This window comes from Pavona decussata, unplaced genomic scaffold (assembly GCF_977016875.1).
Source record: "Pavona decussata unplaced genomic scaffold, jaPavDecu1.1 SCAFFOLD_219, whole genome shotgun sequence".
NCBI classification, from domain to species: Eukaryota; Metazoa; Cnidaria; class Anthozoa; order Scleractinia; family Agariciidae; genus Pavona; species Pavona decussata.
Genome location: NW_028145624.1, coordinates 211716 through 226404, shown reverse-complemented (window position 1 = coordinate 226404; position 14689 = coordinate 211716). Strand labels below are relative to the sequence as shown.

Sequence of the window (14689 nt, the reverse complement as noted above, 5' to 3'; positions counted from 1 at the left end):
AGAAAATACAGACAGACGGAGGCTACCATATTTTAGGCTACAAAGGACAGTCACTGCATGTTCTGACAATCGAGATCTTTGAGTTTTACTGGATTAGCAGGTGAGTTCCTTGCTAGGGGAATCCCCCTGTTGTCTTAAACTTATTAGAACAGGTACCATAAGATCTGACGAGCTGAAGAATTACAGTTGTTGGTTCATGACATGCTTTCATGCCGTTCATGGCTTCGTTAATTAAATAATGCCATCGAGTAGTCGACAGATCGAGAAGCAGCAAGCTCGTTTAAGACAGTGTAGTTGTGGCGGTGTATTTCGCGAACTCTCGCTTACTCAACTCAAACTGGAAGCAGTTCATCACAATAATTCAACGACCAATAACTTCAACATTTGTTACATAACTTGAGTAGTCGAATAAAAACTGTTCGAGTAATATCAGGATTATGAATTGCTCATTGCTTAAAATAGCAATATAAGAGCCTCTGAGATTGACTCTGAAAAGTTCATTTGAACGTGTACAAGTACAGCTTTGACATTTGTCATGCCGCGATGCCAATTTTTGTCACTGCTGTTCGGCAGGTCGAATGTATTGGATACAAGGATCGAATCGATCGTCTTATTTCCCTAGTCCTCCTACTCTCATTTCATGTGTCTCTCTTCTGGTTTGTCTGATTATTGCACATCGTTCGTCACGCACTACCGTCTCGGAAATTTAAATATAAACAGTTTGCATTGGAAACTCAATATACAATATCCACTAACTGACTTGGCATCTATTCTCCTTGCTGGTATAAACATTTATCAGTATAAAAAGTAGAACAAGTAAAGTACGCAGTTATGACGAGCAAGTGAGGAAGTTTTCACAAATACAGCAGCGGTCAGTTTATCTCAGTATATAAAATGATAGGATAACTGGACATTCTCGGATCGAAATGATGTTATTCTAACGCAGAAACAGGCTATGAGAAACCTGACTGGCCTCCTTCAGTAACTTCTTTGAGTAGATGACAATGAAATAAATGTCCTCGGTAGGTTAACTGAAGGTTTCCAAACGAACATCTGTTGCGTGATTGAAGATGTCTTCTACAATAGCTTTAACCGGAAACGCTATAGACATAATCAGAATGCAATCTTATTTACAGGCAACCCTTAACCTGTCAGTGATTGGAGAGAGACAAAACAATCAGCGTGCGCATATATATTAATCCTTTGTAATTCTGCCCCCTTAATTTTGCAACTCAAGTTTGCTTTTGCAAAGTAATGAAGCCAAACAGAGGCTATTTAAATTAAGCCTTGCTCGAAAGTGCACATCAAAATGAGAAAGTAACCGAAAACTGCGACAGTGTCACTGTTAACAATGCCTTTGACAAGACAGAAGGACACCCATTTATAGTCTGTGAGGTTGCGTGCAGAACGCCTGGGCGTGAAGAAGGTAAACAAATGCTTGCTGCACTAAGGTCTTGCGGTTAAAGTGGGTGTATTATATCTGCTACGGCTCTAGAATATAGAGCAATAAGTATTTACCAGTTTCTTTGTAGTTTTGTAGTCCATTGGGTATTCCCCGAATTTGTTTCCTTGCATAGCAGTGTGAACAAGTTTGTATTTTTAGCTTGCAGTTCACTTCAATTAACAATTGACGCTTACATGACGGCGGCGTCAGCGCTTTAACTGAAAGCAAGTTTAATTTATTCAATTTTTCTGTTCCATTTAAACTCTAAATTTAGGTCATCTCTTAAGATTTTATTCATTCAAATCTCATAATTTCAGTTAAATGAATTCTGGCTGCAGTTATCAAAATGTTTGAAGTTTGTAACTGCGAACTCGCATGATGAACTTAGTAAATGCTATGTAAATGCTTCGTAAGCACATTCCAGGACGATTCTAGAACCAACCAATTGATTTATTGATCACAAGCATAATCTACCTAGCTTGACTTATAATAATTGATTCATTCACAAGCTTTAAGGGATTATAAAAGGATTTTAATGGCAAAAGACACCCCAAAAAGATACATTTTGAATTACAGATCTGTCCGAACAAAGAAAATCAATGATCGTGTCATTTGCTTTGTGGACTTGAAGGGTCATTAGCGTGCCGTTTATAACACCACATGCGCAGACATCAGTGGCATGCACAACTTTTAAAAATGGGACTTTTCATTGCCATCAGTCAGCAACGAACCCAAGCATTCAAATAAATGAATAAATAAATAAAAAAATAAATTTACCCATTTACGTGAGAAGCACTGTGAAACCTTACAAAACATTGCTCGTTGTTCGCTGCCTGCAACTGTAATTGATTTACTCAGAAACCGAAACCTCTTTCTTCTTCCTCCATTCAGTGAGCGATACATACTCGTTCACCTCCTATCAAACCGGCTGTACTTATAATCCGGCCAAATCACTACAATACAAATCAAAATCTTTTGAAACGATTGAAACTTTTTTGTCATATTTAAACGGTGACGACAGAACTATTGGCTTCTTAAACTCTCACCATTCTTGTGCCGTTCCTTTGATCTTCTTGAACTGTAGGTCGGTTACCTACTTTGTAAAGTTTCATAGATTTCTGAGGTGGGAAAAGTCAACCCACAACTCCCGTTGCCTTGCTTTAGGAATAAACTCAAAATAGAAAACAGACAGCCGAACGTCAGCGAGCCAAGGCCGCCATCATGCTTGTCAGAGAATGTTTTTTTTTACTGTCGCAATTCAGTAATAATTGACGAGAGCTCCATATTAGGAATTTATCTGCTTATTTGGAGATATCACGTGTTATTAACGCCTGTCAAATTAATAGACAAAGACCAGCGAAAAATGACATGACATCGTACGTAATGTTTCTCATTGGGTAATGATAGAAGTGGGCTGTCTTATGCAAACGAAAAGGTAGCTTATGTTGAGTGTTTCAGCGATGTGAGAGCGATTAATAAATTGTTTTGAGGTGAAGGCATAGGGGGCCCACACAATGTGTCTGTATAGCCGACTGTTATTATATAGTAAATGCACTGGATTTACCGTTTGCTTCACCTATAGCGATATATCGCTAACTATGTATGCAAATCAATGATAAATAAACGTTGAATTACCTTACCTGTGGTATATAGTCGTCCTTTTACCTCAAAAGCGGTTTTTTGAGTGATTTCGATGGCGTTTGAGTTCGCCGTTGACTGTTCATATATAAGTTATATACGAACAGTCAACGGCGAACTCAAACTCCTTCAAAATCACTCAAAAAACCGCTTTTGAGGTAAAAGGACGACTATATACCACAGATAAGGTGATTCAACGTTTATTTATCATTGATTTGTATACATAGTTAGCGTTATATCGCTATAGGTGAAGCAAACGGTAAATCCAGTGCATTTACTATATAATAACAATCGGCTACACAGACACATTGTGTGGGCCCGCTATGGTGAAGGTAGAAGAAAGTAAGCATACAATACAATCATAAAACACGGGAAACTCTCCAGGGTTACTTTCTGGCACACTATCCACATCAAAATCGCCGCACTGAACCAGTAGCGTGAGGCTTCTCTGGAGATTGCTATGAAATCGCCAGTAGTTTATTGTTTATATGTGTCATTTTAGATAGTGCGTCAAATCACCCATAAATCACCGTAAAAGGTGAATATATTCATATTCATTTACTCATCCTTCACGGGTATATTACTTCACGGGTATATTACGAACTCACAATATGACCAGCTCCCAGTTGGCTTGATAGCTCCGTTGGTAGAGTACAGAGGTCATGGGTTCGAATCTCGTTCAAGCCTGAATTTTTTTCAGGCTTTCTTAATTTTCGCAACTAGTAACTGCGAGGACCTTTCTCCTATTTGATCTAAAATCAAAACGGAAGGAATTTCAATAGCTGTAAGCTTGGTACCTTTGGAAAAGATTATTTTTATAAGTTCAAGGAGATACAATAGTTTAATTTTCAATTTTTTGTTGTTTGAACTACGGCCTCAATCGCACGCTTTGTTGACCAGTTGTCGACCGTTTACAACGTTTACTGCTCACAGAGGCCACAGCCGTCTGTGAACAAGCAAAGATGGGAAATCAGGCATACGATGTTATACTTAGGATTATACGGGTACCTGTATTTAGAGGAAATGAGAAGAGTGGATACTGATCGTCAGTCAGGGTAAGGTAAATTTGTCCCATTTCTCAACACATCCTAGCCCTCATGTATCCTGTTGCTTATGTGATGTGAACTGCCGTATCATAACTTTCTGGTGAATCCTTCTCTTAACTTAGTCAAATGTTTAAATACCTGTTTTTAAATCCATGCTACAGTGGATATTGGTCGAATTCTTTAATTTGTATGTTGCTTCATGCAACTGGGACTACGTACATTGTCTTACCAAGTATCTTTAATCACTGAGAATCCGAGGGAGGCATCGGGTGAAACTAGCAACCCATCTCAAACCAGTCAAATCGCCAAATATAACTTACAGGGAAAACAATCACGAAATGATGGGAAGTGTTAAAATGTATGTAGAAAAGGAAATACTATGAAATTGTTAAACCTAATACCTAAATTTGCCAAATCCGAAGATATGCCTGTCCTTCAACATGGATTTAGACGTATGTGAATCGCTGTGATGTCAACCTCTCGGCTGAGCAGGCAGTTATTAGGGCAATGGCCACCTTGATACGGATTCGTTGGCAACATTGTCGCTTTAGGAACCGGCGATGAATCATTCAAGAACAAAAACAAATCTTTAGCTGCAAACTATTCAAGAGACTGCGGGTCCTTTCCGATTTTCCTGTTTGCCTACCTTATGTTTAAAATGTTATTTTATTTATTCGACACGCATCCGTTATGAACAGGCTATAAGCGATCTTCGGATTTGACTACGAGTACGAGATTGAATACGAGTACAGCTTTTTTGTGCGAGTACGACTTTGAAAAGTTGTACTCGTACTCAATCTCGCACTCGATAGTACTGTGATCTGGGATCAGTTTAGTCTGGTCCATATTAGCTCTTAAGCGTAACGTGTATAAATAAAGGATGATGACACGATGACGATGATGAAGTGTCCTTTACGCCCCGATCGGCGTATAAAATCACTGATATCTGGCATTCGCATACTGTGTGCCCGTTAATTTCCCGCGATTTTCTACGCTCATCGCTGCGAATCGCCAGTAAAGTCAATTAATCAGGATGGGCTATTTTATCACATGACTTTTCAAAAGGGCGGATAGCAGCAATACGATGGAGCCTGGGAATAAGGTTGAAGTGCTACATCGCCGCGATCGGCGAAACAAATCGCCACGTGTGTCCGCATCAATCAGTGGTGATAATCGCTTGCGATCAAATTCGCTGCGATCGGCGAATAAAATCGCCCAGTGTGTCGCCGGCTTTACTAACGAAATACATGTTTGCCTGAATAACTGAAACGTTACTGAGAATGCCTGATAAGAGGGTTTAAGAGTTACTGAAATAAAAAATAAGATGTCTTCCCAAATTTACCCAAAAGAAGAAATTCAGAACCTATTCCTGTTGATCAGTCTGTTAGTTTATCTACTAGTCAGTCCTTCAGTCGGTTTGTCAGTCAATCAGAGTAGGTTAGTTTGATGAACCAACAAAACACCGACCCATCGACTTACCGACCAAACAACCAACACCTGACAAAACCAACCAAATTAACAACCAATTTAACAGCCGATCAACCGACGGACTGACCCAAGGAATAATCAGCGACCAATCAATTGACGACCAATCGACCAAACAACCAACCAAGGAGCTAAACACAGGATCGATCAGTCGACCGATAGTCCGTGTTACCGACTCAGTGAAAACAGTATTTTATGATACATTTCGAATGGAAGAGAATATTTATTCAGTTTTGTGTGACAGATTTGCAAGCTTCATTTATAAAAGATTCTTCTATTTTTTAATTTGTTTCTCTTTCTTCTTTCCTTTTAGAAGAGGTGTGATCGCATTGAGCTCTGTCTAGACGAGGATAATAAACGTATTTTGCCGAGTTGACACAGTTTTAAGTTGGCATTGACTTAAGACCCGGCCGGTAAGTTTTTTTTTATTGGCATGATGTTCTTTGCACGGTAGACAAGGGGACTTAAAACAATTGCAAGTCATCATATGGTAAAATCCAAAATCCTTTATTTAGTGGGAAGTGGGCAATGGCAACCGCCGCCCTGTTAGCCCAATTGGTAAGAACATGGACTACTGAACAGGGGGGCGTGGACCCAAACCAAACCAGTCCACAAATTAATATCATTCTGGCTATGCTAAACACCTTACCTTAGTTCAGATGATCAAGTCTCCTACACATACAAATTTGCAGGGAGTGGGGGTCACAGTTTTCAATGAGTGGTACAATCTCTCCTTGGGTGGGGGACTATGGGTGAGTGGACTAAAGGGCCTATAGTGATAGTGTCCGAGCAAAGCCTGACGAGGTTAAATTTATAACTAATACCTATGGTGTTTTATGATGGAACAGAGGTACTTCAAGCAAATCAGGTATTTCTTGCCTGGCAAACAAAGCCAAAAAGTCTCCTTCATAAGTTAGCTTTCTTTGCCAGATTCAGGAACATGGCGAACATATGGCATACTTGGGCACTGGAGTATTTACGATAGGACAAAATTAATAGATAGTCTCACGCTATGAAAGATACGAAAGACAAAATCGCAAAATCTCGGGACTCGTAAGTTTTTTGTCAAGTTTTTTCTTTCTCCCTTTTATTTTCAAGATTGCACTTAATTTAAACTCGTTAAAACACAACGGAAACGAAAAAAAAAACACACAAAAAAAAAAAAAGAAAATAAAACACTAAAATTTGTCACTGTTATTCCCATTGGAGCCAGTGTTAGGGGCGAATTACTTCTAAAAGACAGTTTACCTAAGTGCCTAACGTTTAGTTTCCTCGTGATTTGAAGCGTGATCTGCTTGTGAGATGGCAATGAGCTGTGACTTGCTCGTGTATACAAGTATATTTCAAAACAAGTTTCGTGACGTTTTCAGATTGTCAAGGGAAGAAGGGGGTGGGGGAGGGGGGTAGAGGAGGAAGGGAGGAGGAAGGAGGAGGAGAGGGTATTTGTTTCATAAGGAATTCGTGGACATCGATGGTAAAAAGGAATCACTTATCTTTGAACACGAAGTGGAAAGTATACTACGACGGTCAACAGTCCCCATTACATTAAATTCAGTGCTATCTGTTAAATCCCCGTCTATGCCCGGTTTTCCTTCCCTCCCCCCTCCAGCGGCCCTAACATTTACAGGTGAATGGCCCATCAGGGGGTAGATAATTAACTTTCCACTAACTTGAAATTTACGAAAAAGTCTGTGAGAAATTCCATTAAATTACGTTTATCGCATACATGCAACATTGTAAAATTTAAATACTTTCTGCGGCATTTTTATACATTTATATATATGCGTTATTGACCAAGATGGCTGGATATTGGCCAAGTTCTTTTTTTGCGTTTTCGTCTCGGTCCATAAAAACGAAAAAAAAAAAGAACGGGGCCAATATCCAGTCATCTTGACCGAACAAGCTTGGTCAATAAAGGATTTATTATATGACTTTACCTTCAAGTTAAAACTACAACAACAAAACAAAACAGGACATGAAACTGCTCTGCTCGGAAAGAAATTCTTCATAGCCGGCCGGTGCAAGATTTATTTTCAGTGCATTTTTGGATTAGCATGTAATCGTGGAAAACAAGGAATCCTAAATTATCTTAGGGCTCTAACTTTATAATGGCTTAAAGGGAGTATACAATTATTGAGAACGAAAAATTTAGATTTTCGTAAGAGCAGAAAGATTTGAATAGAATCCGGCAAACTCGCCATTTTCAGTCGATCGCGCGGTGGCGTAAATAATAAACACGTTTACACAGTTTTCGGCTTCCAATCATCAATTCTTGAATGAAACAATAGCTTTTGAGATTATATGCAAACAAAAGCCGAAAAAAAGAGCGGGTTAATCAGAAAACTGGGCGAAATTTTGATAAGATTTTGTTGGTTACAACAAGCAAGACGCGGCTAAATTAAAAACGTGAGCTTCTTCGGCTAACTTGAGAAAAATACTTTTCTGAACTGCTCTAAACACTTAACGCAACTTCCACTGCGCTATGATTTAAATACAGTCATTGCAAACCTGGAGAACTTATCAATTTGGCACTCGACTTGAGACAAATTAGTTTTACAAAATCACCTCTATCTAAAATACTACACGCAAAGCAACTCACCGATTCAACTCACATTCATTGTAGCTGAAACAAAGTTTTCACTACACCAGGACGATTCCATTCCCTTTCCTTTCCTTTAGGTAAATGTTGAGAGTTCACCGAACTTTTTAGTGAGCGTTTTTCCCCAAAACAACGAGAAAATCGAAGAAAAGATTGCATTGTTGTTGGGATTAAACTTTCGATGCCAAGCGGACGGGCAACGTGTAATCCCGAGCGGTGAAGATAGCTCCATCTTGCCCGCTCGGGGAGCCAATCACAGCGCAGGATTTGACTCATCTTGCCCGCTCTCGGAGCCAGCCATATAATAAGTAGATTTACAATGAAACTTATATATCATACTTGTTAATGTAGTACGACGTAACTGCCGTGTCAATTGTCTTTGAACAGAACTGATTGTTGTGTTTGTTGAAAGGAGCAGTTAAAGCCGCTGAAGAAAAAAAAAATTCTTATTATTCAGGGTTAAATTGTTAAGAAATGTTACTATCTTCTGGACGAAGGTGTTCAATAAAATTTTAAATAAAATAGAGTTTCTCTTTCGGTTTTAGGGGATTCCCCGTTAGGTTCGAAACATTACAATATTAAAATATTTGAACTTCTGGACATTCACAAGAGGATGTTTTTTTCATGTCTGCTTTTCATGTTAAAATGTGTGGCATTGGGTAGAATCCCGATTTGGATGGATATGTGTGGATTGCTTTAATTTGGAGGATATACAAAGGTATAAGTTTTCTTTGCTGCCTTTCGTGTCCGTAAAATGTCTGCGCAATAAGCTGTTCTGCGAAAGACCATATGTTAATTTCCCTAGACGTTTTAGTTTAGCATGTAAATTTGTATCCTAGTTTTTCGCTCTTAGGGATTTCAATTCTTAGGGGTATCTCAAGTGAAGTGCGTAGGAGCATTAAAAGCGAAGCGGAGAAGTAAACGTAGTTTCTATAGACTGTGTACATTGGAACTAAAAGATCGAAAAGGAGGTGGTCGCCATCTTAACTTCAGCGCTTTCTAGTTTTTCGCTTTCGATGGCAAAACAACGCCTTATTAGTTTTTTATTACCAATATTGCCTGTGAACTCATAATATGAATCCCGACGGAAAGGAAAAATCGATTTTCGATATAATGTGCTTTGTAATCAATGTTTTTAGCCCGAGAAAAGAAGACTCGCCTACTGGCGTCGTTATAAAAGTTATCTGAAGCTTTATTCGCTGTTTCTGTATCTATTCTTGAAAGACTAGCTTTCCTGGGAAAAATAATTCATAATAAAGAACTAATAATTTTCTTTTCCAGAATTCTGCACGAAAACTATTGACGGAACGGCTTGCAATCTATATTTTATCTGTTTTTGTAAGGAAAGTCCTCATCGCCTTCGTTTAATGCGAGTAAACAACACAAAGTCGACTTAGCTTGATATGCAAATGCCTGTTTTTATATATATAAAAAAAAAACCCCACGTTTTTCGATTTCTCATTGGCCAGACGCCAATTGAAGCTAAGTTGATTGACAAGTTTACTTGGGCTTTCGCACATAACAGATATTTGCATATGAACTGCACAGCCGGTATTCATTCTGTCTCAGAGCTCTGACGAACGAATCAAGGTTTTTCTCAATTATTTTATGTCGCTTATAAAAAAAGAAACATTTTTTGCCTGCAAGAATTGTCCAGTTTTTTGTCGTTTAGTTTCTTTTGTGATAAAACCTTTTCAAATTGTAGAGAAATCAAAAGGAAACAAAGTGCTAGCGGCCTCACAGCAGTAATTTGTATCAAAAATTCTCGAGAGATGCCGAGGAGGCGTATAGTTTGTGTAGTAAAAAAAAAACAGTACTCTTATTATGCCATTTTTGAACAATATTTGCCCGACAAAAAAGCATCTGAAAATAGCGAGGATAAAAGAACTGGCGCAGACCATCAACACCACGACTTATAGCGACGCAGTTTACTATCAACAGTCAGAACAGTTGCGAATTAATCACAAAAATTTGACCTGACGTTTTCTTAAAATACTCGGCCCAGAGGATTAAACACATAAGCAACTAAAAAACGTATTACACAGCCTTGAATAACAACGAAATTGTTTTACCGTCACTCTTCCTCTGTATTATGCGAATGGAACCATGCTTAACAAAGTAGCGTGATGCCTGTGCCAACAGTTTCCTGGCGTGATTTCGCCTTGTTTTCCAAAAGGACTTTCGTCTTTACCTTTATGGTTTCTACTTTCCTTTTATGGGCTCATGAGTTGATGTGACTGTATTGTATAGTTGCCCCTATGGTCTTGACGAGTTAAACCACATTGAATTGCTAATGACCAATCGACAAATCAGCATAGAGTTTAAATTAATAACTTACGTGATCATGGATGCCAGTGAGGTGCATCACGAGCTTCACACTCTGATGACATTTGCCGGTTAGCTGTTTGAACTTTCATGCAACACGTTAAAACAAACGAACATGCGAGAGCAAAGATCATTGTAATCTTAAAATTGAAGTGCACCGAGAGAATAACACAAAAAGCAACTGACAAAAGAGAACAAATAAATAAATAAAAATAATAATAATAAAAGAAAAATGACAATAAGAATTGAAAAAAAAAAAGAAAAAACAATCAACGAAAAAATGAAATAAAATAAGCAAAAGAAAAATTAATATGAAAAGAAAAAGGAACAAGAAAAAAACAACATAAGCAAAAGAAAAATTAATATAAGAAAAAAGGGACAAGAAAAAAAAAGAGAAAAGCAACAAAAAAAATAATACATGAATAAAATGATGCAAAGATTATAATAAAAAATGAAAGCGATCAGACAGGTAGAAGATGCATGGTAGATTCAACATTTGAACATGTTACTGTGTAAATAGGTTTCGTTTATCATTTATTAATATTTTTCCTTTTAACATGGCTACTCAGGTAAACAATCTCTTCTTTTGTGTTGAAAATGTTGAACATGCTTTTTTCAATTGCGCCCTTCAATTCCCAGTAAGTTACCAATGACACAGGCCACGAGAATTAACAAGGCGGGGCATTTTGTTTCTATAAACACGACAAACAATAAGAAGTTTCGGCTGGAAGTTTTAACTATTTTGTGGCGGATCCAGGAATTCATGTAAGGTGGCGGCAGCGGGACGGAGCGAATATGTTTGCTCTAGAATGCAAACAAACTTATCGGGCCTTCTTTTCTTTAAGAATAGGGCGAAGACCGCGCCTTCATAGCCTCTCACCAACTTCTCGACCAGGGGAGGGGTAGGGTGTCTGATACTCTCTCAAGTACCTCCCACGTTTGTTATGAACAGTAACCAATTTGGAATAATAAGCAGTTGGATGCTCACGGAACCTGTTATATACATGGCAACTACGTTTTGACATCTTCATGTATTTTAGCTTTATATTATTGATTTTAGAATTGACATAGGGTGTTCTTCATTGTCTTTAAAACGGAAAGAGAAATCTAAGGTGGCGTCTCTTAAATTACGCGGATTTTTTCTACGAGAGTAACTTCTACTTCATTGGATGTTAGTTACCCAACATGTTACTATCTCAATGTAAGCAGCTCTTACATAGTTCGTATTTTCTTTTTCCGTCTCAAAACCTTGGTTTTTTGTTTGCATATCTACCCCTATCCTTTTGTGCCTTGTTTGTAAAATCACCCATATATTACATCAACATGTTATACTTGAGTTTTCAGAAAACCGTGTCGTTTTTAATCTAACCGGTTAAACTGCAAACCGGTTGTGTTTCAAAATTCTTATTATCGTTTTCAAAAGTGTAATGAGGCCCAGTAACATTGTGGTTATAAGGTTCCTTTTAACGAAATGTTATCTTCTGTCCCTAGCATACTAAAAACCATCAAGCATGTAAATGCCCCTGAAAGTACAGCCTGTTCACACTGGGATATCGATTGTATCTTCATTTATTGTGAAGGTTATCACTTAAAATCGTACAGGGTTTCGCGTATCCTTGTTAGACCCACTTTGAGCTGAAATGAAAACCTTCAGCTAAAAATGATGACATTCAAGTTGTTTAAACATAATTTGGCCCTATGGTGCAAGTGGAAAATAAACTCAGTTATATCCAGTCGTGTTTTGAACTTTCCATACATTTCCCTGTATTTTTTCCCGCGAACTATTTTTAGTAGCAGTTCACGGCTGGTTCGCTATACAGACAAATGTATGGAAAGTTCAAAACACGACTGGACGCTTTCTGGCACAGCTACAACCCTCCAATTATTTTTTCCAAAAATCCTTTTCCTAGTGCCAAACGTTTTCAGTTCATGAATTTTTCAGAAGTGATGTTTTATGAAAATTATTTGACATCGGATTTCCATACAAACACTGTTATTTCAAGCCTGTTTGCTTACTCGTCAAAATGGCGTCGAAAACCGTGATCAGGCCTATTACAAAAGATTTTGCTGATGATACACAATCGCGAACATTGCACTTGTGGAACATGCCAAACTACACGATTATATACAAGAAACGAGTATAAATTAACACAACAATCAGAAAAATCACTGGATTTACCACAAAAGGTACGAAAGTGGAGCAACTCCTTTCCATTTTGCTTTGTTGACAATCTGTTCATTCGTCCATTTGGTATCATTGAATGTCTATTGCTTTTTCTTTGAGTTCGCGCACCGATCCGTTCCGAAAGCGCTCAACATCTTTTTGGTGTGGGTCTACCGCGAACAGCGCTTGCATTTGTATTTGGAATGAGCGTACTAGACGACATTTCTTCTCACTCTGACTCAATCACGCCTTCTATTAAAGCAAAACAGCAACGCAATATCGACTTGCTTGAGTGTCAAAAACCATCATTTAGTCATCAATGAGATGTTCTCAGTCAAACCGCAAGGTAAACAGTGTCTTGATCGTTATCACTCCAGAAATCACGCCTCGATCCGGATCGCATTTTGTCTCACAGATTCATTCGTTTTTTCAACTTAGTTCAACGCTTGTGTTATGGGTATCCCTCGATGCGATATATTAAACTAGCCCCAATTCACCAAAACAAGCAAAAGCGTCCGGTTCATTCCATATTTGACTGCTACGTGCTCGCTCGCTGTTTTTAGAGAGCAAACGTGGGATTTTGTTTTCTTGAAAAAATGAGTACATAGACGAGAATAGTGCGAAATAATTATTACCTTTGATGCAAACGCATTACTTCTGAGAAGCTAAAAACAGCAAACGGCAAATGAACCGTAAACATAGTCACGTGATCATCTCTGCCACCAAAACAAAGGCAGTAAATTATTCCCCTACGATTTCAAGTCGTAAATAATTGCTTGCTACTGTTTTATCGACACATTGCCGCATTTAACATGTCGCCCAGCTAGGAAACACTGTAGATTTTTAATTTCGTCCACTGAATTACGCGCAACTTGGTTGAATCACACAACACCCTGAAACTCTGACGCACCATATTTCGCAACGATTGAAATCATCCCTTACTTTCCAGAAAATTATCACCGCCACTCGGGATCACCAGTTTCTTACATATCAAAAATATTACCTGCGAAGTTTATGAATATTACTACGTGCCCATACCATTTAACAGAACGATAACTTAAACTTTGTCACGTTCGCGATCCCTCGACAGATACAGGAGAGAAACAGACGCAGACTCGCCCAATACGTAGCACACGCGCAGTAGACCCCTCTTTGCCGTTTGAGACTTAAGAAGAAATCCTATTTTATACCTTGGGCTCCGCCCAAGTAATTATTACCTTCTTATTCCATCCAGCCTTATTATCCAATGTTCCTGTGTAGGCTATTTTCATTTTTTTTATTTATTTGCTGAATTTTTCATGAAGATTCATTGAAATCACCTCGGTCCCTGGTTAAATTTTATTTTATTATTATCATTATTATTACAACAGTCAGAATGCCAGGATACCGTCTGTCGAACAAGGACTTGGAGGCACTTGCTGAAAAATACCTTTGTGTTTACTGCCTTCTTCTATTAAGAGATGCCATGCAAACGAGCTGTGGCCATTTCTACTGTCAGTCCTGTTTGGAGAAACTTGTCCAGTAAGTTTTCCAAACTTAAATAATTAACAAATAAATTCCATGTTGCCGTGCGTCTGTTTAGTATTAGTATAAATCTACTAGCGCTCTATCACGAATGCTGTTCTCTTATTGGCTACGCTACTCACTATCTATTCTGTTGTAGATAGTGAGTAGAGTGAGTGGCGCGTGGCGTGACCTATTTACATCATTATTCCATAAAAACGGGAACCTGTCTTGTTGTTAAGATTGAGCGACTAATAGATTTATACTAAAACAATTAGATTATTCGCTCTCGAAAAGTTCCGAGCTCATAATCTAATTGTTAAATTGATCACAGATGACGTCAAAATGCGGTAAGAACAAAAAAGTGGCACAGCCGAGTGTGACACTGATGTTCTTACCACGATTTGACGTCTTCTGTGATCTATTACTAAACAGACGCACGGCAACATAGAATCTATTTGTTTTGTATAATAAAGAAGCAAAAG

The 14689-nt window shown here is 38.3% G+C and overlaps 1 protein-coding gene across 3 annotated transcripts in view; it reads left to right on the top strand.

Moving 5' to 3' along the window:
* Window positions 1-14689, top strand: part of LOC146459363 (TNF receptor-associated factor 2-like) — a 61432-nt gene that overhangs the window by 16361 nt on the left and 30382 nt on the right. Inside the window, exons 1-3 of one of the 3 annotated variants that reach the window (XM_085089591.1) lie at window positions 1253-1426; window positions 5927-6026; window positions 14072-14222. In XM_085089591.1, the coding sequence (XP_084945717.1) occupies window positions 14077-14222 (146 nt within the window). In that variant the 5' untranslated portion in view covers window positions 1253-1426; window positions 5927-6026; window positions 14072-14076. Of the gene's footprint in view, window positions 1-1252; window positions 1427-5926; window positions 6027-8911; window positions 8931-14071; window positions 14223-14689 lie in introns of those variants that run through there. The other 2 variants (XM_085089592.1, XM_085089593.1) reach the window with 2 other exon arrangements.